At 45.1% G+C, this 25,551-nt stretch overlaps 2 protein-coding genes and 1 long non-coding RNA gene across 6 annotated transcripts in view; 2 read left to right on the forward strand and 1 right to left on the reverse strand.

Moving 5' to 3' along the window:
* DZIP1 (DAZ interacting zinc finger protein 1) overlaps window positions 1–18,901 on the reverse strand; it is a 35,417-nt gene extending 16,516 nt beyond the window's left edge. Inside the window, exons 1-10 of one of the 4 annotated variants that reach the window (XM_079972594.1) lie at window positions 18,293–18,901; window positions 10,943–11,027; window positions 9,741–9,865; window positions 7,930–8,091; window positions 7,104–7,241; window positions 6,730–6,792; window positions 4,116–4,169; window positions 3,535–3,672; window positions 2,009–2,060; window positions 1,772–1,828 (exon numbers count right to left, since the gene is read on the reverse strand). In XM_079972594.1, the coding sequence (XP_079828720.1) occupies window positions 1,772–1,828; window positions 2,009–2,060; window positions 3,535–3,672; window positions 4,116–4,169; window positions 6,730–6,792; window positions 7,104–7,241; window positions 7,930–8,091; window positions 9,741–9,865; window positions 10,943–11,027; window positions 18,293–18,748 (1,330 nt within the window). In that variant the 5' untranslated portion in view covers window positions 18,749–18,901. The remainder of the gene's footprint in view (window positions 1–1,771; window positions 1,829–2,008; window positions 2,061–3,534; window positions 3,673–4,115; window positions 4,170–6,729; window positions 6,793–7,103; window positions 7,242–7,929; window positions 8,092–9,740; window positions 9,866–10,942; window positions 11,028–18,292) is intronic. The other 3 variants (XM_079972596.1, XM_079972595.1, XM_079972597.1) reach the window with 3 other exon arrangements.
* LOC307214457 lies at window positions 5,734–6,825 on the forward strand. The gene is made up of 2 exons (XR_013838113.1): window positions 5,734–6,079; window positions 6,276–6,825. It is a non-coding gene; the product is annotated as an uncharacterized lncRNA (long non-coding RNA).
* A 52-nt stretch (window positions 18,902–18,953) lies between the features above and the next one.
* DNAJC3 (DnaJ heat shock protein family (Hsp40) member C3) overlaps window positions 18,954–25,551 on the forward strand; it is a 49,226-nt gene continuing 42,628 nt past the window's right edge. Inside the window, exons 1-2 of the mRNA XM_079972821.1 lie at window positions 18,954–19,054; window positions 19,156–19,191. The gene's annotated coding sequence lies outside the window, so the exon portion shown is untranslated. The remainder of the gene's footprint in view (window positions 19,055–19,155; window positions 19,192–25,551) is intronic.

Consider the following 25,551-nt stretch of genomic DNA (forward strand, 5'->3'; position numbering starts at 1 on the left):
AAAGAGAGGCAGAAAAGACCTGCAGAGATAAATAAAATAGACAATCACCAGCAAAATCATCCAAAATGAATACCCAAGTTGTTTCGAAAACTGGAAAAGGCTTATTATTCTTAGTATAGTCGGAAGAGTATGTGAAATTACAGGTATGGATTTAAATTTAATGGAGACAATCACCCTGGTGCCTGTCCAAAGTGGAGGAAATGGACCTGATAAAACAATGAATGATAAAACGGTGAAGAAGGTTCCTTCCATTTTTTTACCTTTCCAAGCCCAATTAGTTGAACTAGGAGCTATAATGTGCTAAGATTGCTGCCACTGGAAGATATTAAATCTATACCTGTCTTCAAGCATAATGCTGACCAAAAACCACAGTTAACCCCTCCCTTCCAGGATAACACATCATGGAATGTCTAGCTTAGTATTACATCTGAAACTGTGGTTGTGGTTTGTTATGGAGATCCATGATCTACAATCTAGAGTTTGCTCTTGGCTTCCTAATTGTGGTACTCATGAGCACTGGTTTGGGTGTTATGCTAAGCCAGCCACTCTATGTCATGCTGGTTTTTTTCCTCACCTCATGAAAGGAGGAGAGCGGAGAGTGCATGAGCAATATCTGAAGGAGCATCTCCACCCCCATTGTTCAGCCTGGACACTGAGGTCCTCCTCCGAGGGTTTTCCACTGGTTCCCTCACTGCGAGACGCAAAGTTACAGGGAACCAGATAGAGGGCTTTCTCGGTAGTGGCCTCCTCCCTCTGGAATGCCCTCCCTTCAGATGTCAAGGAAATAAAGAACTACATAACTTCAGAAGACATCTGAAGATAGCCCTGTATTGGGAAGTTTTTAATGTTTGATGTTTCACTATGTCTTTATATATGCTGTAAGCCACCCAGAGTGGCTGGGGAAACCCAGATAGATGGGCAGAGTATAAATAATAAAATTATTATTATGTGTACCAACACACAGCTTGTGCACAGACTACTTTGCTTAACTAGGGTTTTTGGCCAGTATTATGTCCAAACACAGCCCTTGTGATCATAAATATATTTGCGAGATTGGAGACATAGTGACCATTCAGACAACCCAAATGTGAAATGAAAAGTGCAGTTGCCATACGATGAATATTTTAACTATTATTACACCCTGCATATCGCCACATCTGAGTCTCAAAGGGGCTTACAAAAAAATAAAGCTATGTACAAAATTTAAAACATAGATTAAAACATCAAAGAATAAAACACTAGAGTAGCATTCATGGTGCAAAGTCTTCATAAAATAATTATTGTGAACGGGCTTTCCAGTCAATGTTGTTTTTTTAATTGAAAGCTTCACGGTGCTGCTTTTTTAAAATTAAGAGACCACTTGAAATAAAACAAAATGTAATGAGGTTGTTTGCTATTTTACAATCCAATTATTATGGCTTATACAAGGTCAGCTCAACTATTAGGTAAATTGATGCCTCGGGCACCTATTCTTAGGCGCCTTAAATTTAGATGCGGAGGTCATTTGGTAACAAAATCAGTTAACTAATAAGTCAATTCCACTACAATGGAATTTCACATTCCAAGTAAAAAGCTTCAGTTTTGTCTAGAAATAGAAGTATTGCACTGGAAGAAAATGCCTATGTGTTATATTTACCACTGTGAACCATGACAGTGATCTTTTCAAGACCTCTCAATTAAAAAAAACTTGCTGTGTTAATTAAATTTAGCTGTTACTTGCTGTCATCCTGGAAGTTCAGTAAAAATGTACGTATCTATTACAAAAACTTACCACGCATGGACGATACACTGGATTTGGGCTGAACAACATTCTGTGTTGACGTTTTCACTGGGAAAGAAAAGAAATATAGGTTTGAGATTCTTGCACTTCTCAACAGACTTTCTCAAAGCAATTAGAAAAAAAGACGACTTGTTGAATTATATACTTTGGAACAATTTGTTAAGAGAACATTGATTAACAAGCAGATAAAAACAAAGCAATTTTAAAGTCCTTCTTGTTGCCACTTACCATCAGATGACTTGACGCTTTCCACTGATTTTTTTGTAGCCAGTTTCTCTATCTGAAATGCAGAGAGAGTCAAGTGTAGGTGCAGATTTAGAAAGGAGATGACTATTATAATTTGTGGGGTGGTATGAGCTGAATCCCTGCTGTTTTGACAAGGTGAGGTGGGCATGTGCAGGCCTTATAGGGCAGGGTGGGGTTGTTTTGTCCCCTGACCTAAGAGTCCCTGATGGCTGGGCAACTTATCCCAGCTGCACCCTCCCCACCCACAAAGAGGCAGCAGCATGATTCAAACATCTGAAGCCAGCCCCAGCCAGAGCTCCGGTAACGACTGCTGGAGTGGCTCAGGGGCTGGAAAGAGGAAGAGGGACCTTTGTTCCTGTCTAATGTGAACCCTGGGACACGGGTGGTGCTGTGGGTTAAACCACAGAGCCTAGGACTTGCCGATCAGAAGGTCGGCGGTTCAAATCCCCACAATGGGGTGAGCTTCCATTGCTCAGTCCCTGCTCCTGCCAACCTAGCAGTTCAAAAGCACGTCAAAGTGCAAGTAGATAAATAGGTACTGCTCTGGTAGGAAGGTAAACGGCGTTTCCGTGTGCTGCTCTGGTTCGCCAGAAGCAGCTTAGTCATGCTGGCCACATGACCCAGAAGCTGTACGCCGGCTCCCTCAGCCAATAAAGTGAGATGAGCGCTGCAACCCCAGAGTCGGCCACGACTGGACCTAATGGTCAGGGGTCCCTTTACCCTTTACCTTTTAATGTGAACCCTAACATGATCAAACCTGGCTTGATCGTAGGAGCAAGGTTGCTATAAGTGCTCTGAACATCCCATCGATACAATGCCACTGGATGCTATTTCTGTGTCAGTTTAAGGTCTGTTACAGCCAATGCTATAGAATCCATCTGTAATACTAAAACTGTTTCCCAGTTTGACCAACTGAGTTGAATGGGAGAGAGGGGATTCCCCCCTCCTCTTTTTTAACCTTGACAAAGTAGCTCCTTCCTATTTCCCCCTCCTTGTCCTGGGGGCAGGAAGTGACGCACTAGCTAGTTTGCTGGCCAGGCAGGAGTGGTGGCTGCTTGCTCCGATGACAGTTCTGCACAGCATCCTTAGAGCAAGGTGGTGAATAAACTCACCAGGATATCACTTCCCCAGACGAGGGAGGGAGAGAGGGGCAATAGGAAGGAGTCTTTTTGCAAAACAAAAGCACAGCACGGGTTTCCCTTCAGAAATTTTTAACCCATCCCTCCCTTCCCAAATTGGAAAAATAACCCTCTCCCCCCCCCCCCCATTTCCCCCCTGTGAATGGGGCTGCAAATTGGGGAAAGTCGTTCTCTAACAGCCCTAGGCCCTGCAGAAATCAGGATCACTGTTTGTAAGAACACAATTTGAAATGTATGGGTTGGTAAAATATGGTACAGTAGCTGAAAATCAATCTGTATTTTTCAAGGGTTTGTTTTGTTTTGTTTCGAAGAGGAATGTTCCACTCTGCTTTGGGGGTTTCAATGCGTAACAATATTATATGAACAGACCTGCTGCTTCTGCGTAGTGATGAGTTCATTCTGCTCCTGCAGTTTCTGGCCTAGTTCTTCTATCCTCTTCTTATAGAAGATGTTGCTTGCACTGCAGGTCTCACTACGTGCTTTGTACTTCTCAATTTGGGACGTAAGCTGAAGGTGTCAAATATGGAAGAATAAATTGATCTCAAATGAGACCTAAAATATTCCAATATTTCACTAATTTTTTAAAAAAAGTTTATTAGATTAGTTCCTATTTTCTTTCATTTAAAAGTTCCAGCTCATAAGGACGAATAGCAAATGGAAATCCATAACCCTATGGAGTTCATTCTCTTTTTATAAAGCAACAGACAACCACATGAGGATGAATGGCTGAGGGGCTTTTTTGTTTTTAAATAGATGCTTAGGTTATCTATGAATTCTTGCTGTTATTATTATTTTAGCCCTTGTCTGGGAAGTTTATCTCCTCCATGGGCATATCCTAAGGGTGCACAGACTCTTATAACAGACAGAAAAAGTCATGTGCAGCTCTTGATGATGCTGTTTCAAAAAGAAAATGATACAAGGAGCTAGAAATAAATTCACTGAAGACCCACCTTGATACCTAGCATGTTTGTCAGCTGTCTCCTGAACCTTCCAGCAGACTGCATCTGAAAGTCATTGTGACATCCAAAACGCCCATGAGGGAGGGGGGTGGGGCATAAAGGGAGTATTTCTCCAGACATGCCTGGCTTTGTTGACTGGAAGTTCCAGGGATGGGGCAAAACATCCAATGTGGATTTGTTTCTGACATACCAGTATCCTCCTTGAGGATCACCATGGGGACAAAACACATCACAGACCAGACAGGTAAGTTCATTGACCTAGCAGGCTATGCTCTTTGCAGCAGTGTAAAGCTCTCACGTAATTGCTTTTTGCCATTTTAATTTTGTTAGCTGCCCTCGTGCATTTCAATATAGGGTATAAATTAAGTAAGTAAATAAGCCATCAGCCACGCACAGAAATGAAGACATAATGGCTGGAGAAAGAGGAGGGAAACCATGCAGAAGAAGTCTTTAAAAGAACAGGGGGAAAATTTACAAATTTCAGTTGGATATAGTTGGCATAAAGAGAAGACAGAGAACGGTCCTGTGGGTAAAAATAACACTGATTCTGATCCAATACACCGCAGGCAGAGCCCTTTTTTCAAAATTAAAAACCCAGCCTAATTAGTTTGCTGGGGAAGGGGGAACATGGGGAGGGAAGAAATCCAGCCTCCCATTCTATTCCTCAAGCAACTGACTGGTGGGGTTTTAGCTTTCTATACATGACTCCATGCAATGTTTGGCTAGGAAGATTAAGCAGATCCGTGGCACAAAAAATAGCCATTAAGAATGGATGAAATTGGAAGAAAGTTTGATGTCATGGCTGATGGGAAATCTGACGCTGATTAATCACTACGAAGGTTTGTTCGGTTTGGTGTATGGAGTTATTAAACAATGGATTAGTACGTCTGCACTTGCTCAGGAATGAAGGGACTGGTGTTATCTTGTTTTCTTCACAAAGTCCAGTCCTGGAGGGGAGTCATCCCTCAATTCTGTCCTGGAGCCAAACGTGAGACAAAATGTATCTAGAGGAGTATAAATACAGAAGGGGAGTAGGAGTGTAGGAGCCCGAGTAGGCCAAGCAACAAGGGTGAAGGAATTGCTGGCTTTGTGAAAGTGTTACAAGGAGCGCCAAACTTAGGCACGAGGCCTGTACGTGCCAAAACAAAAGGAACTTCCATTGGGAGCAACCAATGTTCCATTCTGTGTCTGACACTGGAAGCATCCAACAATGGGATGTGCATTCCAAATGAGGTAAGGACTACATGCTGGAACATCCGCCCTCCCAAAGACAGCTTCTGCTAAGGCAAAGCAATCTATTTTGTAGTGCCTGGAAAACATGTCAGCTGCAGCCCAGGTGAAGTGACTGTAACGTGCAACCGTGTTGGTAGATGATATGCCTTGTATAGGCAACACATGCCTTGATTCACATTCTAGCGGTGGCACTGGGGGGAAAAATTCCTTACAGATGCAGGACGAAAAGACATCAACAGATTTTCATTTCGTCAGAAGACAGTGGTGCCTTTAATACATGCCTTAAGTAGCCTGCGAACATTCAGTGTGTACCAGGTCTGCTCAGAGGGATGGGCTGGAGGACCAAGAGGGTAGAAGAAGCTCCTGAAACCTGTTGATGACATAATATGGATGAAATAAAGGTCTGGTCAGAATATTATTATGTCCTTAGAGCCGAGTTGCCAGATCTTGGCAGAACTGATGACAGGTTTGACACCTGTCTGCAAAGAAGAGTTGGTTTGAGGCCTAGATTGGTGTCTTGTTGTAGGATGAAAAGAAACGTCTTGTTGCTATCAGACTTCTGGTCACTTTTCTCCTACAGCATCTGGTGAAAGCTGGGCAAAAGCTAGGAGGGCCAGTCTGACAGAATATAGCTTGAGCCACGTGTGGAACTCAGGGATTTGGAAGAGTGAAAGAAGATGCTTCAAGAATCAGGAAGAGGTTAGGCCTGGGGCAAAGCACAGGTAACAAGGAAAAGAAAGAACTTGCTGTATCCTGGGGAAAAGCTGAGAAAAGACCGGCAACAGACTTGGGGTGGGGGGAGAGGTCACATGATTACGTCCCTTCCTGGGTGAATAAAACATAGTAACTTCTGCCGATCGATGCCTCCAATACCAAAGCACAGAATCCTAAGTTATTTCTAAGTGTGCTCTTCTCAAGGGCTAGGACAAGACCAGGTGTCACCCCCTAAGCAGCTGGTTGTATTGCAAAGAGTCAACCTCTGCACTGAAGTTTTCATTGCAAGGACTGAATGTGAAATGCCTTCAACGAGAATATTCAAATGAATTCTACAACACAACAAGAATAGATTTTAACACTCATTCTGAACAGTTTGCCAGGTCCTTACATAATGTCGTGAGAGCAGATTGGCTTGGATCCTGAGGTAAGGGAGTTAAAGAAAGTTTTCTGTCCCCTTCTCCCCTGCAGCCCCTCTTCCCACATTGTTCAGGAGTGCCCTCCCATCCTCCTGAGAGACTCTTGAGGGTCATAGATGGCAGAAGTGGGAAGGAAAGAAGGAGAAACATTATTTCCACTAACTTCTTTAGGATGACTTATTTTAGGATCCAAGCCAGTCTATTCCCCCACCCCTTTAATCACAAACAGTCTTGTTTACCATGCGTTTTTCACTGCCATGTTCTTCTTTAAGAGCTTGTAGTTTAGCCTTCCACTCAGTGTCCTACGTAAGACAGAATAAAGTTAATTGTATTAACATACTCGTATTTCAGTTTATATGATGTGTGTGTGTGTGTGTGTGTGTGTGTGTGTGTGTGTCTCCACCAGAAAAGCAGCAAACTGGAGGTTAAACTAACCCCTTTCCAGCCCTATGAGAAGCATGGGGAGTGTTCACGTAACATACTTACACACTGCAGCCGACACACTAACTTGTTGTGACACAGTTTGGAAAGCTCTGATCTAATATGTACAGGGTAATACACTTTTGCACAAATTAGAAACAAGGCAACTGGAATGGAATTTGCGTTAAATTACCTGTTTTTCTAATGCCTTCACTGCTTCCTGCTGATCTACAGCACTCTGGTGTTTCTCTTCTGGAAATTCATAGCTATCTTTTAATGTGCCCAAATTAGATTTCAGGTGATTGTTAGACTTCTGGACTTCTAATAGATGCTAAGAGCAAGAAGGGCGGGGGGAGAGAGAGAGAGAAAATGATAAAAGGCTAAAATCCAAATATGTACTGTATTAGAGGATGGGAATTTGCAAACAACAACAGGCACACCAATCAGCAATTTCTCAGGTTGGGTGTACGTGTTCTGCCTTCTTTCCCCTGAAGACATAACTTGCATGATTCCTTCCTTGAATATTTAGGAATCCACCCACTACCATTTTTTGAACATTGATCCCAATCCAACCCTGTAAATTCAATGGCCTCTTAGAAAAGCAGTAATAATGCAAAAGAGCTGTTTGGTAGTGGCAGGGTAGAGAATAGAGGTAGCCCCTTGCCCTCCCTCCATAACTGTAATGAGTAGCATTGCTCTGTCAAGAAGGTTTTATGTTCACAGTCTGGCTAAGCTGCATGAGTCAGAAGAAACATGCACATGTTTGCATAAAAGAGCCTCATGCAGCTAAGGATATGTATGGAAAACCTGGTTCCATGCAAGTATGGTCTTTGGTTGGATCACAGCAAGTGTTTAAATGACGTAGCAACATTTTGGTCCTTGGGACTGAAATTAGATTTATGAATATACCAAGGTTTTTATAAAGCTCTGCTCTTAGAAAGTCCTAAGTGTCTTTCCCCCAAGTCAAGACCCCTTGAAGGTGTGCACAGGCCAACTGAAACCCCTTCTCAATTACTTACATTTTCTAATTCTGTATTCTTCGCAGTTAGCTCTTTAAATTCCTTCATAAACATCTCTTTCATCTTCTCTAGTTCACTGGCCAGTTTGTCTTTTTCTTCTTCTTTCCATTTGTGAAATAACTGCCGAATCTCTTCCTCCTTGGATCTGTGTTCGTCATACTCCTGAAATTGCTTTAAAATGTTATTCTGAGAATTCTCTCATGGATACAACAAACTGAACAGTTCCAAGCAACACAAAGGTCCTAGGTTGATAAATTTTGAGTTCCAGTCTTTTACTTTTTATGGTTGGCTTTACTTTATACATTTGTATCCTGCTTTTCTTCCATCAGGGAACTCAAGGCAGCATGCACAGGGGTTCCTTCTTAGCTTCAACAAGGTGGCAGAATCACATGCCCTCTGTTTGCTCAGACTGAGAATCCAAGTGAGAATCAGCAGCTTTAAAAAGGTTACTGACTCCTGATAGTATCTCTCTTCTAAAATATATCTGACTCACAAGAGTTTCACTTAACACTGAAAAATAATGGATCTTTTTAGAAAACATGGCCAGCTTGCTAGTACAACAAGGCATTGGTTATTGTTGCTTCTATTTAAACTTCCTGAGCATCCTCTTTGTCCCATCACGGATGACCCAGACATTTGTCTTCTGCCCTGCTGCTTCCAATTTTAACAAACTCTCTTGCTTCTACCTTTATCCCAGTCCTAATTAATTCGTTTTGCCTCAGCTTGTACTCAGCTTTGAGATTTCTTGGCCTCTGACTGCTTTTGCTGCTTCATCCCTCTGGCTTATCACTTGCCACACTTTGACTCTTGCTCTACCTGCAAGGGGCAGGGAACTCAAACCAGAGATTCTAGCAAAGTGTCTCACTTTCTGGCCAACTGTGAAGATTTGACAGAGCAGGGAGCAGTTGGCTAGCTCTATTAGCTCTATGATAGGCTGTAGCGCCACCCACTTGCAGACGACCAGATTCTGTTTTGCCTCAAGTGGTGAAATGGGATGTAACCACCCCTGACCTCAGGATTCCAGAATTTAGAGCTGTTAGTTTTGAGGGAAGGCAGGCAAGGACCCACAGCCCAGGTGGGGCTCGCTAGCTCAGGGAGGAGGTGGGTGATTCCTCAAGCTGGAATAGGCTCAGGTGAGGGTCACATGTCTCATCAAGCCCAGAAGGTATAACAGGAAAGTACATCCTGGCCAGGCCTGTGTCCTGGCCAGATTCTGGTACTACAGTTTCCAGTTCAACAGAAATCAAGTGGCACAAGAGGTTTGCAGGGTTCCTCCTAGTCCTATAAAACTGATTTTCATCTGGATCCTCAGTCTGAGTAAACATGCTGCTCAAACTCAAACTGAGCTGCTTTCAGACTTCCTGTCCCTGCTTACCCAGATGCCTGCCTGCTTTTGTTTGGACCAATGCTTTCCAAACTTGGATCTCCAGCTGTTTTTGGACTAAAGTTACCATCATCCCTGACCACTGGTCCTGCTAGCTATGGATGATGGGAGCTGTAGTCCAAAAACAGCTTGAAAACCAAGCTTGGGAAACACTGATCTAGACCTCCATCCATTTATGGATCAAAATAATCTCTGTTCCCAAAGCGACTCAAGACTACCTATAAAGATTATCCATGCCTGATGCACTGAATAGGCAATGAATGCCGCGTGGCAGAGGAATATGGCCATTTGAAAATTTACAGTCCTATTTTCTCTGTTACTCAATGGGATTAAACCATGTGTATGTCTCTTCAGGATCACATCCATAATGCATTACTTGAGGTACCACTCAACTGCATTTAGAGTACTGACGCAGAGTATGCCCTACCTTAGACAACTTGACCATGTGTGCATGTTGCTCAGCTTCTAACTGAGACCTGGTGAGCTGTAACTGCTCCTTCAGCTTGTTGATCTCCTCCTGTAATTGACCCGTCTGCACTTTTTGCTTCTGATCTATTAAAAGAAATACATATTTGGTGATAACATGGTTTTTTTCCTTATTATTTTGGGCAACACAGCTCTTCCTACAGAGGCACTTCAGGAATGCATTTCCAAATTCCACTCTACAAACAGCAATGCCAGGTGTATTCTGCCTCAGAGCAGTATCAGCCAAAGGCGACAAGAAGGAGCTCTGTGAGCTACTTTGAGAGTCTAAGTTCTACTGAAATGTTTTGTTCAAAACATTCCCAAAACAGTGGCCTGCTGGAGTGGATAGAGATCCTGGGTTCTGAGCAAGATCCAGACCCACTAAGGAAGTGCTGACCTGGGTCTTGGGTCAAGATTCCTTGACAGTGATTTTTTAAAAGCATGTCAAACGGACAAATATCTGGATGTGAGCCTGTTACATTTCCATCTAGATTTGCATTTATTAAATGTAAAATAAATAAATATAGGAATTCTCAGTTTATTTTAGTACAGTGGTGCCCCGCAAGACGAACGCCTCGCAAGACGGAAAACCCGCTAGACGAAAGGGTTTTCCGTTTTGGAGGCGCTTCGCAAAACGAATTTCCCTATGGGCTTCCTTCGCAAGACGAAAGCCCATAGGGAAATCTCCGGGACAGCGGGGAAGCGCTGCGCGCCTTCCCCTCTGTTCCCGTACCTGTCCTGAAGGCTTGCGGTGGGGAGAAAAGCCCTTCTCCCCACCGCCAGCCTGGCAAGCGATCTCCATAGGAACGCATTAATTGATTTTCAATGCATTCCTATGGGAAACCGTGCTTCGCAAGACGAAAAACTCGCAAGAAGAAAAAACTTGCGGAACGAATTAATTTCGTCTTGCGAGGCACCACTGTAGTTCAAGTTGCCCAGTTAGTCATGACCAAATTTTACTGATGTCAGTGAAACAGCTAACTAAAATCCCATTGTTTTCAGTGGGAGTTACTTATGATTAACTATAGCTGGATTGGAGCTATATCTCAAAATCACTCTTGTTCTTTGAGTGGCACTGCTGTTCCTTGTTTGCTTTTTCACCCAGGGGATAAAAATGAATTACACTGCCCATTCTGAGATTTCCTCTCCTGCTCCATAACTCACCAGAGTGTGGTTCCTTTGCGTGGCGACGTTGCAAATGACTGTGCAGGAAGGAATAGTTCATAAAAGCTTTGTCACAAAATTGACACTGTAAAATAAATGTAGTTTTGTTTAAACAACAACAAAAATCCACCTATACAACTATGGTAAGAAATTAGGTCTGTATATTTCAGCGCTAGTCCGGGGCCCATTCTCAACGTAGGTTTGTATTCTTGAGAAAATATGTAAAGCACTTAAATTGACTTAGCAGTAACAGACAAAACACACAAATCAATCATCAAATACCTCTGTTATTTTACTCATTTCTCAACACATAGTTTCAAAGGTGACAAAGTACATGGTCCAAAAATACACAAGCTACTGGAAGCACTAATGGTGCTAATGCTGCATTTGCCAACTAGACACGTTTTATATTAAGATGTGCATTTTATATTAAGATCCCTGCATGTGGGATACCTAACAGGAGATGTTCCACCCAGCAAATTAGCGCTCTGCATGAAAAATCATTGGAGAGACAATCAAGAACAGCAGTAATGTCCTCTTCAGGATGTGGGGGTGGAGAAGCATAAATCAGAATCCATCCCTTCTTGTGTTGAACAACTGATCAGCACTATCACATGTGAGGTCTCTGGGCCTTATACTCCAGTAACTAGGCACAAGATTACAGCTTTGGAGAAGAATTAAGTACCTTTATCCACTTGTTTATTGCTTATATCTCCTACCTTTTTCTTCGGTTAGCTCAAGGAGGGGCACATTGGTTCTCCCTTTCCTCCTTTAATCCCCACAACAACCCTATGAGGTAGGCTAGACTGAAAAGCAGGGACTGGCCCAAGGCCATACAATGAACTTCATGGCTAAGTGAGGATTTGAACTCAGGTCTCCTAAGTCCTAGTCCAACACTCTATCCAACACTCTGGACTGAACCTAACAGTTGCACTGGGAAATACATGTTTAGGATGTGCCTGTTTCTGGGCTAAACCATCATATTATTCCAGTGTTATAGGAACAGGCATCATCAAACCATCAAACCCCCTCCCCCCCCCGCCAAATATCACCTTTTCAAAAATTGTGCCAGCGATTGAGAAAGTGTCACTACTATCGCTACTAGAATGTGAAACAAAATGAAGGCAGCGGCTGCTATCCCAAAGCTAGGACAATAAATGTAAAAGGTAAAGGACCCCTGGACGGTTAAGTCCAGTGAAAGGTGACTATGGGGTTGCAGAGCTCATCTCGCTTTCAGGCTGAGGGAGCTGGCATTTGTCCACAGACAGCTTTCCGGGTCATGTGGCCAGCATGACTAAACCACTTCTGGCGCAACAGAACACCATGACGGAAACCAGAGCACACAGAAACGCCATTTACCTTCCCGCCGCAGCGGTACCTATTTATCTACTTGCACTGGTGTGCTTTCGAACTGCTAGGTTGGCAGGAGCTGGGACAGAGCAACACCCCATTGTGGGGATTCGAACTGCCGAACTTTTGATCAGCAAGCCCAAGAGGCTCAGTGGTTTAGACCACAGCGCCACCAACGTCCAACATCTAGTAAAGGACATCTACGACTTGTTCTACTTAGGGACAGGTGGACTTAACACCAAAGCAGATTTTGCTGGTGCAAAAGGGAGATTATTTTGCTTCTGATTTGTAGACACATGCTCTCAAAATCTGTTGCTCTTTTAATGCGCATCTTCTTCAACGACATGCTACTATACATTTAGGAGGATCAGCTCGTACGATGTGAAATGTGTGTAATGGCTCAGCGGATTCAGAATCAGATTCTTGTTGCTGAATTCCCAATCCCCATCAACTATTTAAAATCCTGCAACTGATAGCTGCTATGTGATTAAATATAAATTCCTTGAAAGAGCTACTAAGGGTATAAATAATTAAGTTACATTTTTGTTGGATAAATGCAAGAACATGCAAAGCTTGGATAGTCAAGGACTGAGTGCCAGGGAAATGCCAGCAAGCCACAGATATCTTCTGCTGAAACATATCAGGATTTAATGTATTAAATCAGCTGTGAAATATCTTTATCCAAACAAACACTCATGTTGAAATGTTGCCAATTCCATGTAGTGGTTGCATGCTTTACCCTTCATTCAATTACTTTAGCTCACGGTACATTAGTGTTTTATGCTTATTGGGGATAGGTCTTGCATGGCGCTACTGAAAGGACCTTATTCATAAATAAACATCGATTATATGTAACTGCAAGGCTTTCCCACACAGTCAAAAGGAATATTGTTTGGAGTTGGGCTCCTTAAAGCAACTGCATTTCAACATTAGCCCCATTCACTTCTTGTCCTGTTCTCAATGGATATGATGAAAACTACCAACACACGTCCCATAAAGTGACAACATTTAATGTTTATGGCTTAAAATGATGTGAAACTGAAAAAATTACTGCACTGCTTGGGAGCCTTAAAGAGGCAGGGCACCTCTTCCAACTCTTGATTGTATGTTCACAATTTCTGTGGATACTTTATAACCAGAGCTCTGAGATGTACCACAACATACCAAACCTATGCTAATACAGCGTCCTGTTGTTGTTGTTTAGTCGTTTAGTCGTGTCCGACTCTTCGTGACCCCATGGACCAGAGCACGCCAGGCACTCCTGTCCTCCACTGCCCCCCGCAGCTTGGTCAGACTCATGCTGGTAACCTCGAAAACACTATCCAACCATCTCGTCCTCTGTCACCCCCTTCTCCTTGTGCCCTCCATCTTTCCCAACATCAGGGTCTTCTCCAGGGAGTCTTCTCTTCTCATGAGGTGGCCAAAGTACTGGAGCCTCAGCTTCACAATCTGTCCTTCCAGTGAGCACTCAGGGCTGATTTCCTTCAGAATGGAGAGGTTTGATCTTCTTGCAGTCCATGGGACTCTCAAGAGTCTCCTCCAGCACCAGAATTCAAAAGCATCAATTCTTCGGCGATCAGCCTTCTTTATGGTCCAGCTCTCACTTCCATACATCACTACTGGGAAAACCATAGCTTTAACTATACGGACCTTTGTTGGCAAGGTGATGTCTCTACTTCTCAAGATGCTGTCTAGGCCTGTCATTGCCCTTCTCCCAAGAAGCAGGCGTCTTTTAATTTCGTGGCTGCTGTCACCATCTGCAGTGATCATGGAGCCCAAGAAAGTAAAATCTCTCACTGCCTCCATTTCTTCCCCTTCTATTTGCCAGGAGGTGATGGGACCAGTAGCCATGATCTTAGTTTTTTTGATGTTGAGCTTCAGACCATATTTTGCACTTTCCTCTTTCACCCTCAATAAAAGGTTCTTTAATTCCTCCTCACTTTCTGCCATCAAGGTTGTGTCATCTGCATATCTGAGGTTATTGATATTTCTTCCGGCAATCTTAATTCCGGCTAGGGATTCATCCAGCCCAGCCTTTCGCATGATGAATTCTGCATATAAGTTAAATAAGCAGGGAGACAAAATGCAGCCTTGTCGTACTCCTTTCCCAATTTTGAACCAGTCAGTTGTTCCATATCCAGTTCTAACTGTAGCTTCTTGTCCCACATAGAGATTTCTCAGGAGACAGATGAGGTGATCAGGCACTCCCATTTCTTTAAGAACTTGCCATAGTTTGCCATGGTCGACACAGTCAAAGGCTTTTGCATAGTCAATGAAGCAGAAGTAAATGTCTTTCTGGAACTCTCTAGCTTTCTCCATAATCCAGCGCATGTTTGCAATTTGGTCTCTGGTTCCTCTGCCTCTTCTAAATCCAGCTTGCACTTCTGGGAGTTCTCGGTCCACATACTGCTTGAGCCTTCCTTGTAGAATTTTAAGCATAACCTTGCTAGCGTGAGAAATTAGTGCAATTGTGCGATAGTTGGAGCATTCTTTGGCACTGCCCTTCTTTGGGATTGGGATGTAGACTGATCTTCTCCAATCTTCTGGCCACTGCTGAGTTTTCCAAACTTGCTGGCATATTGAGTGTAGCACCTTAACAGCATCATCTTTTAAAATTTTAAATAGTTCAGCTGGAATACCATCACTTCCACTGGCCTTGTTATTTGCAGTGCTTTCTAAGGCCCATTTGACTTCACTCTCCAGGATGTCTGGCTCAAGGTCAGCAACCACACTACCTGGGGTATATGAGACATCCGTTTCTTTCTGGTATAATTCCTCTGTGTATTCTTGCCACCTCTTCTTGATGTCTTCTGCTTCTGTTAGGTCCTTTCCACTTTTGTCCTTTATTATGGAAATCTTTGTACAAAATGTTCCTTTCATATCTCCAATTTTCTTGAACAGATCTCTGGTTCTTCCCATTCTATTGCTTTCCTCTATTTCTTTGCATTGCTTGTTTAAGAAGGTCTTCTTGTCTCTCCTTGCTATTCTTTGGAAATCTGCATTCAATTTCCTGTATGTTTCACGATCTCCCTTGCATTTTGCTTGCCTTCTCTCCCCCGCTATTTGTAAGGCCTCATTGGACAGCCACTTTGCTTTCTTGCATTTCCTTTTCATTGGGATGGTTTTCGTTGCTGCCTCCTGTATAATGTTACGAGCCTCCATCCATAGTTCTTCAGGCACTCTGTCCACCAAATCTAAATCCTTAAACCTGTTCCTCACTTCCACTGTGTATTCATAAGGGGTTTGACTTAGATTGTATCTTACCGGCCCAGTGGTTTTTCCTACTTTCTTCAGTTTAAGCTTGAATTTTGCTATAAGAAGCTGATGATCTGAGGCACAGTCAGCTCCAGGTCTTGTTTTTGCTGACTGTATAGAGCTTCTCCATCTTTGGCTGCAGAGAATATAATCAATCTGATTTCGATGCTGCCCATCTGGTGATGTCCATGTGTAGAGTCGTCTACACATGAGACGACAATACAGGACAAGAGACGACAATACAGCGTCCTAAAACATGATTATCCTGAGTTCTGAAAATCTAGAAAAGACACAGCAGTAATGCCACTTTTAGGCTAGTCTTATTGTTATTCACTAAGGATTGTCTAGGGAGCGCTCTATTAGCGCTCTGTATTTAGTTTAACACAGGAGTCTATGTACCCCATCTAAGGTAATGATAATCAATTGTTGGGTTTCAGAGTAACATCGTTGGCGTCCATCTGTCTCAGGAGACAATGGAAGAGTGCACCTTCGGGGGTTAAGTTAAACTGGTGGAGCGCCTGATACACAATGGAGAACTGATACACAATGTGGCACCTGTGGCAACAAAACTTAAGTTTGCAATTTTGGGGTGGGGTGTGCGTGCAATTTTAGTGTGTGTGTGCAAGCAGTTTAGCCTTGCCTAAGGACCGAGAACTCCCAGACGTGCAAGCTGGATTTCAAAGGGGCAGAGGAACCAGAGACAAAATTGCAAACATGTGCTGGATTATGGAGAAAGCTCTACTTCTGCTTCATAGACTACGCAAAAGCCTTTGACTGTGTCAACCACAGCAAACTATGGCAAGTTCTTAAAGAAATGGGAGTGCATGATCACCTCATCTGTCTCCTGAGAAATCTCTATGTGGGACAAGAGGCTACAGTTAGAACTGGATATGGAACAACTGATTGGTTCAAAATTGGGAAAGGGTTAGGGTTATATATTGTCTCCCAGCTTATTTAACATATACAGAATTCATCATGCGAAAGGCTGGGCTAGATGAATCCCTAGCCGGAATTAAGATTGCTGGAAGAAATATCAACAACCTGAGATATGCAGATGACACAACTTTGATGGCGGAAAGTGAGGAGGAATTAAAGAACCTCTTAATGAGGGTGAAAGAGGAGAGTGTAAAGTATGGTTTGAAGCTCAACAACAAAAAAACTAAGATCATGGCCACTGGTCCCATCACCTCCTGGCAAACAGAAGGGGAAGAAATGGAGGCAGGGAGAGATTTTACCTTCTTGAGCTCCATGATCACTGCAGATGGTGACAGCAGTCACGAAATTAAAAGACGCCTGCTTCTTGGGAGAAAAGCGATGGCAAACTTAGACAGCATCTTAAAAAGCAGAGACATCACCTTGCCAACAAAGGTCCGTATAGTTAAAGCCATGGTTTTCCCAGTAGTGATGTATGGAAGTGAGAGCTGGACCATAAAGAAGGCTGATCCCCAAAGAATTGATTCTTTTGAATTATGGTGCTGGAGGAGACTCTTGAGAGTCCCATGGACTGCAAGAAGATCAAACCTCTCTATTCTGAAGGAAATCAGCCCTGAGTGCTCGCTGGAAGGACAGATAGTGAAGCTGAGGCTCCAAGACTTTGGCCACCTCATGAGAAGAGAAGACTCCCTGGAAAAGACCCTGATGTTGGGAAAGATGGAGGGCACAAGGAGAAGGGGACGACAGAGGACGAGATGGTTGGACAGTGTTCTCAAAGCTACTAATATGAGTTTGACCAAACTGTGGGAGGCAGTGGAAGACAGGAGTGCCTGGTGTGCATGGGTCCATGGGTCACGAAGAGTCGAACACGACTAAACGACTAAACAACAAGAAGATGGGCTACCTTCCCAAGTTGATGAACCCTCACTTCCCTCTACGGCACGTGCCGAAGCTGCCTTCTTGACCGTTAGACCCACTACTGGTCTCATCTGCTCAATCCTCCGGAGCCTCTCTTTGCATTCAGGGGAAGGATGAGATGGTTGGACAAGCTGCCAACGTGAGTTTGACCGAACTGCGGGAGGCAGTGGAAGACAGGAGTGCCTGGTGTGCTCTGGTCCATGGGGTCACAAAGAGTCGGACACAACTAAACAACAAAAGGCGTGTTGGCAGTGGCGTAGCGTGGGGGGTGCAGGGGGTGCTGGCCGCACCGGGCGCAACATCTGGGGGTTAGGGTTAGGGATAGGGTTAGGGGGCGCAAATCCAGGGTTAAAAAGGTAAAGGTACCCCTGCCCGTACGGGCCAGTCTTGACAGACTCTGGGGTTGTGCGCCCATCTCACTTAAGAGGCCAGGGGCCAGCGCTGTCCGGAGACACTTCCGGGTCACGTGGCCAGCGTGACAAAGCTGCATCTGGCGAGCCAGAGCCGCACACGGAAACGCCGTTTACCTTCCCGCTGGTAAGCGGTCCCTATTTATCTACTTGCACCCGGAGGTGCTTTCGAACTGCTAGGTTGGCAGGCGCTGGGACCGAGCAGCGGGAGCGCACCCCGCCGCAGGGATTCGAACCGCCGACCTTTCGATCGGCAAGTCCTAGGCGCTGAGGCTTTAACCCACAGCGCCACCTGCGTCCCTTAAAAATCCAGGGTTAGGGGGCGCAAATTACTTGCCTTGCCCCGGGTGCTGACAACCCACGCTACGCCACTGTGTGTTGGCCACTGGCCCTGGGGCACCTTGCCAGTAGCCAAGTGCACATAAACTGGTGCACCCTCCCCTCTGCCCCCCCCATTGTCCCCCACACCCACCCATGCGCCCACCTGGTGGCAGGCGGCGCCCGCCTGGAGCATCATCTGCTGGGTGCCGATGATCTTCTTGCGCCTCTTGCACTCCTCGCGGAGCAGCCGGGCCTCCTGGGCTCCGCGGGCCACGTCCTTGGCCAGCAGGTCCCGGTGGGCGTCGGCGGCCCTGAGCAGCTCCTGGGTGGCGCGGAGCTGGGCGCCCAGGTAGTCCTGGCAGTGCAGCAGGTACTCGAGGCTCAGCTGCGCCAGGCGGAGGAGCCGCAGCAGCAGCGCGTCGGCGGGCGCCTGGCATCGCGGGCAGCGCTCCCGGCCGGCGTCGCAGAAGGCCACGTGCGCCAGGTGCTCCTGCAGCGCCGCCACGTCCACCTCGGCCGCCACCCGCTCCACGTCCACGGCGCTCAGGCGCCGCCAGTCCGGGGGATCCAGCCGCGGGCGGAACTGGAAGGCGGGGACGGACTCGGCCGGGGCAGCCATGCTCGAGAACAGCAGCGCGCTAGGGCTGGGGGAGGAGGAGGAGGCCCGTTAGTCGGCAGTGGGGCCCGGCCGCCCTCCCCCGGGGTCGCCTCGCATCCCCCGGCCGGCCGGCCCCGCGTGAGGGGAAGGCGGGAAGGAGCCTCCTGCGCGGGCCCAGCGGATCTAGGCCCAGCGGCCGCCGGGCGCTTCTGGCGGCGCGTCGCGCGCGTTGCTATGGGAACGGGGCCTGGTCGACCACGGCCCGCCTAGGCTCCTTCGAGGCCAGGTGAGGCGGCCGCGAGACCACGTGTGAGGATGGAGGGGGAAGGGGCGCCCAGGGTCATCTAGTCCAACCCCCGCCCCGCACACAACACACACACCCCCAAACAACCCCCCACAGGGAAGTTCTCGTGCCCCCTGTCCAGTTCGAAACCGGACCCTGCAAACGTGCTGCAAGCTAGGAGGTAACTAGCTGGTCGGATTCTCCCTCCTTTTATATATAGTGAGTATATATTTAATTTTTATTGCATTTTCTGTTTTAAAATTTAAAGTACTCATTTTTACATCCTTAAAATATCGATGACTCCCCTTCTCTTTCCATGGTTCATTTTACATATCTTATATACTTGCATATTTTACAAAAAAACAGTGCTTTTTTTCTAAAATAAATAAATATTTAGGGGTACTCAAGATAATCACAATTTTATAGTTCAAATCGGGGAAAATAAATACAGTAAATGGACAAAAGTACAAGGATTCACAAAATGTTTAGGGGCATGCGTACCCCTTCACTGACCAAAACTATACCAATCTGTTTTGCATTATTACATCCATCAAAACTTATTTACACTGTTGAATTTATCTGAACGCTGCCAGCGTTTTCAGCTGTACACAATAAATTCCTACATATATTCAATAAAGGTTTTCCAATCTTCTCTAAAGGTATTATTATTATCTTCCTCCTGGCTCTACACAGCCTGCAAAATAGCTGTGCCCTTTTAAAATGTGGCTCTTTGGGGGGGGGGTGTTACTGGGTGGTGGTTTTTATTTTGATTACATATATTGTGTTTTTTATGTTGATCTTTTCTGTGAACCGCCCCAAGACCTCCAGGTATAGGGTGGTATATAAATTCAATTAATAATAATAATCATCTATTGAGTTTAATTAGATTTACTTCTAAATAGACATAGAGAGGATTGCACTGTTAAGTCCCCTGTCGCCGTCCCCCAGTGAATTTGAGCACCCTGAGGAGTCAAGTGTGGGTTTCCTGCACAGCACTATGCTTGCCTTCAATTACAATCTCACTAATTAATGGAGAAGGGATTTTAATCTGCAGATTTATATGCAAGTTAATTAAGCCACCAGTTATACAGATTAAAGCTGGCAGTCTTAATCAATGCAGACATAACTTTAAGATGCACAGATCGATTACACAGCTTATTAAGGGCCCAGGGCGGGAAATAAAGTTGCAAAACTAAACAGTTTGCTTGGGAATTCGTATTGGAGACATTGGGATTTGCTTCTAATGTGGGCTAAAATTCAAATGCTGCACGCCTGTGCAAACTTTATTCCTTGCCAGGAGGTGGGATGTTTAGCTAGGCCAAAAGAGAAATGCGCTCCTGGAATTGGGCGTGTTAAATGCATTTTAATTTTTGCAACAAACTTCTGGCCACCTTCAAAAGAAGACAGCAGCGGGGCAGAGGAAGGGAGAGCCAGGCCTCCAGGGCCTAAGTGAAGAAGACCCATCTCCCTTCTCCCTGCTTGGCCTGCCCCTGCTGCAAAGAAAGGAGCTTTACAACGAGGCTCTGGGAAGTGTAGTTGTGTTGGAATTGACCGCGAGAGTCATCTAGTCCAACCCTCTGCAGTACAATATTTAAAATACTCATTTTACATCCTTAAGATATCAGTGACTTCCTTTCTTCTCTTTCCATGGTTCATTTTATATATCATAAATCCCTGCATATTTTACAACAACGATACCATTCCGTATTCCCTTATTGCATCCATCAAAACTTATTTACACTGTTGAATTTATTTTAATGCTGCCAGCGTTTTCAGCTGTACACAATTATTTTCCATATATTCAATAAACATTTTCGAATCTTCTTTAAATGTTTGTTCTTCTTGTTCTCTTATTCCATACGTTAAGTCTACAAGTTGGGCATATTCTGTCCACTTGAGTTGCCAATCTTCTGAGGTTGGGACCTCGCTCCTTTTCCATTTGGGGGCTAATAAAACATGGGCCGCAGTAGTAGCATGCATAAATAACCTTTTTTTAAATGAAACCGAAACTCTGCTGCAGTAAACAGTGCTATCCCAGCAGTCACTCAGCTCCACAGCAAGAGCCCAGAGACACACATGCACTATTGCTAAGCAGCCACAACAACACCCCCTCCTCTGTTCTGGGGATTCTCTTATCTTGTGCCCAGGCAGTGTCCTTCAGTTTCCGCTTGCTGAATCATGCCACCTTCAGTAAAAGACGGTGGGTGGGTTGCATTGCAGCCTAGCTTGCACAGCCTCCACCCCCGGCTTTTGCCCCTTGCATGTCCCCGAGGGGATTGGATTCCCCCTCTCTTCTTTGCATGCACCCCAACCCAACTGGCTGCTTCTCTGGACTCATTTCTCTTCCCCGCCTCTTTTCTTCGCCAAGGCTAATCCCATTATCTGCAAGAGGGAAGGAACGTGGAGATGAGAGGGTTGCTTGGAATTAGTGTGGCTGAGTGGCCCTGCTGGCAAGAGGATCTCAATGCAGAACAATAACAAATGCATCCTCTTCGCTAGCAAATGCAGGAGAATCCCCAGGCAGAACTGCAGGATCCGATTGCCAATGTGGTAAAAAGCAATTAGAATCATAGAATTGTAGAGTTGGAAGAGACTCCGAGGGTTAACTAGTCCAACCCCCTGCACTGCAGGATCTCAACTAAGCATCCATGACAGATGGCCATATAACCTCTGCTTTAAAAGCTCCAAGGAAGGAGAGTCCCACCGCCTTCCAAGAGAGTTCATTCCACTGTTGAAAACCTCTTACTCTCAGAAAGTTAGTTCAGGTCTTGCCCACCAGAGCAGGCAAAAACAAGATTAATCCATCCTCCATGTGACAGCCCTTTATATATGCACAGTATTTGAAGTAGCTTTCATATACCGTATATTTCTTTGTATTGGACACCCCCTGTATAGGATGCCCCCTATTTTTGGGGACTTCAAATTAAGAAAATGGGGGGGAAATTGCCCTGACTTGTTGAAAAAAAAATTGGGGGGGGGAGGATTACCCAAAGGCTAACAGCCATGTGTTTAACAGGCTGCCTATCAGCTGTTCCCTCGCTGGCAATCGCTGAGGTTTGGGGGTGGGGGAAGAGTGGTGAAGATTTTTTTTTCAATTACTTTTAGCACTTTTTGCCTCTCCCACGGGGCCTCCATATTCTGCTTGCCTCCTCCCACTCTGCCCACCATACAGCTGGGAGGGAGGCTGTAGGCAGTTTTTGCCGTGCGGGTCTTCGTGCGGCTCCATTTGCGCACAGGCGGTGCAACGTTACACAGGAGGAGTGCAAGGCGCGATGTTTCACTGATGTTAAAGGCGCAATCACCGCACTCCTCCTGTGTAACGTTGCGCTGCCCACGCACAAATGGAGCTGCGCAAAGACGCCGCACAGCAAAAACAGACTGCCTACAGCCTCCCTCCCAGCTGTAGGGTGGGCAGAGTGGGAGGAGGCAAGCAGACTACGGAGGCCCCACAGCTCGCCACTGCCAGAAACTGTGATTGCTAGAGCAAGTACCATGTTTATTTATATAATTGCTATATTCCATGGATAAGACGCCCCACATTTTTCAACCTAAAAAATTGGGTCAAAAAAACTCGTCTTATAGATGAAAAAATACAGTACATCTTGTAAGTCCTCTTTTCCAGGGTATACATACCCAACTCACTCGGCTGTTCCTCATAGGGCTTGGTTTCCAGTCCCTTGATCATCTGGGTCATCCTTCTCTGCACACATTCCAGCTTGTCAACATCCGTCTTAAATTGTAATGCCCAGAGCTGGATACATTATTCCAGGTGTGGTCTCTGACCAAGGCAGAATAGAGCAGGTTTATTGCTTCCCTTGAACTGGACACTATACTTCTGTTGATGCAGCGTAGCATAGCATTAGCCTTTTTTTGCTACTGCATCACACTGTTGACTCATACTAAGCTTGTGGTTTGCTATGACTCCTAGATCCTTTTCACATGCACTACTGGCAAAAGGATCTAGAGTTCCATGTGTATCAGCCGGAGCAACACTGGACCCAAAGGCTGCAATTCTATGCACAGTTCTGAGTGCTTTCTTTCGCATTAACTTCAGTGGGGTATCTGTGTGCCTAACACAGGTCTCCCCAGGCACTGTTGAACTACAGCTCCCATCATCCCAGGGCATTTGCCTCGCTTGTAGGGGCTGATGGAGGTTGGAGTCCAAAAATGTCCAGAAGGGTCGCAGGTTCTCCATCCTGGAAATTGCAGTCAAAAGGAGAGGCGGGTGTGGGAATGTTTGCCAACTGTGGGAGTTTAAAAACATCCCCCAACACAACTCTGCATTTTGGATGGTTCCCAAGTTGCTTGTGGTTGCAGGTGTGTATGGAATAAAACCATCTATGGTCAAAGGAGGCTGCCTTGTGCAAAGGCAAACCATCTGGCTCACCCCAGTCTACTGACAGCAGCTTTTTAGAGTTTCAGACAGGGATTTTTAGCATCAATACCTGGGGATGCTGGGACTGAATTTGGGACCCTCTGCGGGCAGATAGAGTGGCCCATTCCATTAAATGCCAGTGACTGCTATACTGATTATTTTTCAAAACTCAGGGAGAAGGGACAAGATTATCCCTCCACTACATTAGTGACAACAAGTTAAAAATGCTAGTGGCAAGAATTAGGTTTATTTGTTTTATGTATGAGCTCACAGAAAGCCTAGAGGTAGTGTTTTGTTTTGCTAGTTTACATAGTTACACTACAGGAATTATTATTATTTTAAAGTGGCATGTATACTAGTATAACATGGAATGTTACTGTATACATTATTTTGGTACTACTGTTTTTTAAAAACAAAACTAATCTAAATAATCCAACTTTTTTGTTTCTTTAGGTAAGTAGAGAATATTGGCTATAGTATTGCTACATCACATAAATGCAACATCACAAAAAATGACGAGGCTGTGTTCAGCCAAAAGCAGCCATTCATAAGTTAGTACTGTACACCAATGCCTGTAATACACATACCTATATTTATTAGAATAATTTTAGTGGCCTCTAGTGGGTGTTTGTGGCATTTTTTATTTTTTACATTTAAAGCACCTAAACTCATGGAGGACATTTCTTGCTGCCAGGTCACTATCAGCCTACCAGGTTACTTCTCCTTTTTAAGTGCTTACCTCCAGGGAGTTGGTAAAGAGGCGACTAGAGGAGATATGATAGCCATTGTCAAATATCTTAAGGGCTGTCAGCCACATGGAAGATGGAGCAAGCTCGTTTTGTCCTGCTCTGGAGGATAAGACCCGAACCAATGGCTTCCAGGTACAGGAAAGGAGATTCCAAATCAGGGATCAGCAAACTTTTTCAGCAGGCAGCCGCTCCACTGTCCCTCAGACCTTGTGGGGGGGCCAGACTATATTTTGAAAAAAATTAATGAATGAATTCCTATGCCCCACAAATAACCCAGAGATGCATTTTAAATAAAAGGACACATTCTACTCATGTAAAAAACATGCTGATTCCCGGACCGTCTGCGGGCCAGATTTAGAAGGCTATCGGGCCGCATCGGGGGGCCCCGGCCTTAGTTTGCCTACCCATGTTACAAATCAACATCAGCGGCGGGTGAGGTGACAACTTGAATAAAATATTGGGCGGGGGGGAGGCCAGGAAAACCCCACCCTGCATAATCAATCACAAGACATCACACACACATACACACACACGATTTGAATGGCAATGCCCATCAACTTGGGGGGTGGAGGTGGGCAAATATTTTATTGGAGGTGAGTTGGCTCCTATGAACATCAGGAAGAGCTTTCTGACAGTGGAACAAACTCCCATGAGAGGTCATGAACTCAGAGGTGAACTTTGGGCTTTCAAACTTCAGCGGCACCCTGTGTGATGCTAAAATTCAGTGACACACACCCCCCCCACCTCTTGCACTCGGTTCTAACGGGTCATGCTACCCTAAAACCGCCTCTGACGGGCTCTCCCTCATTGAAGGCTTTTAAGAAGAGGTTGGCTGACCCCCTGACATGTATGATGCAGCAGAGATTCCTGTATTGCAGAGAGTTAAACTAGATGTCTTTGTCCTTGTCCATGGAGTTTTCTTGGCAGGGATACTGGAGTGGCTTGCCGGTTCCTCCTCCAGGTGGATCACGTTTGGTCAAAACTCTCCACTATGACCTGTTCATCATGGGTGCCCTGCTCGGCATAGTTCATAGCTTCTCTGAGTTCTTCAAGCCCCTTCGCCACGGCAAGGCAGTGATTCAAAATTGGGAAAGGAGTACGACAAGGCTGCATTTTGTCTCCCTGCTTATTTAACTTATATGCAGAATTCATGATGCGAAAGGCTGGGCTGGATGAATCCCTAGCCGGAATTAAGATTGCCGGAAGAAATATCAACAACCTCAGATATGCAGATGACACAACCTTGATGGCAGAAAGTGAGGAGGAATTAAAGAACCTTTTATTGAGGGTGAAAGAGGAGAGTGCAAAATATGGTCTGAAGCTCAACATCAAAAAAACGAAGATCATGGCTACTGGTCCCATCACCTCCTGGCAAATAGAAGGGGAAGAAATGGAGGCAGTGAGAGATTTTACTTTC

Source organism: Podarcis cretensis, assembly GCF_951804945.1.
Source record: "Podarcis cretensis genome assembly, chromosome: 4".
Classification (NCBI taxonomy): Eukaryota; Metazoa; Chordata; class Lepidosauria; order Squamata; family Lacertidae; genus Podarcis; species Podarcis cretensis.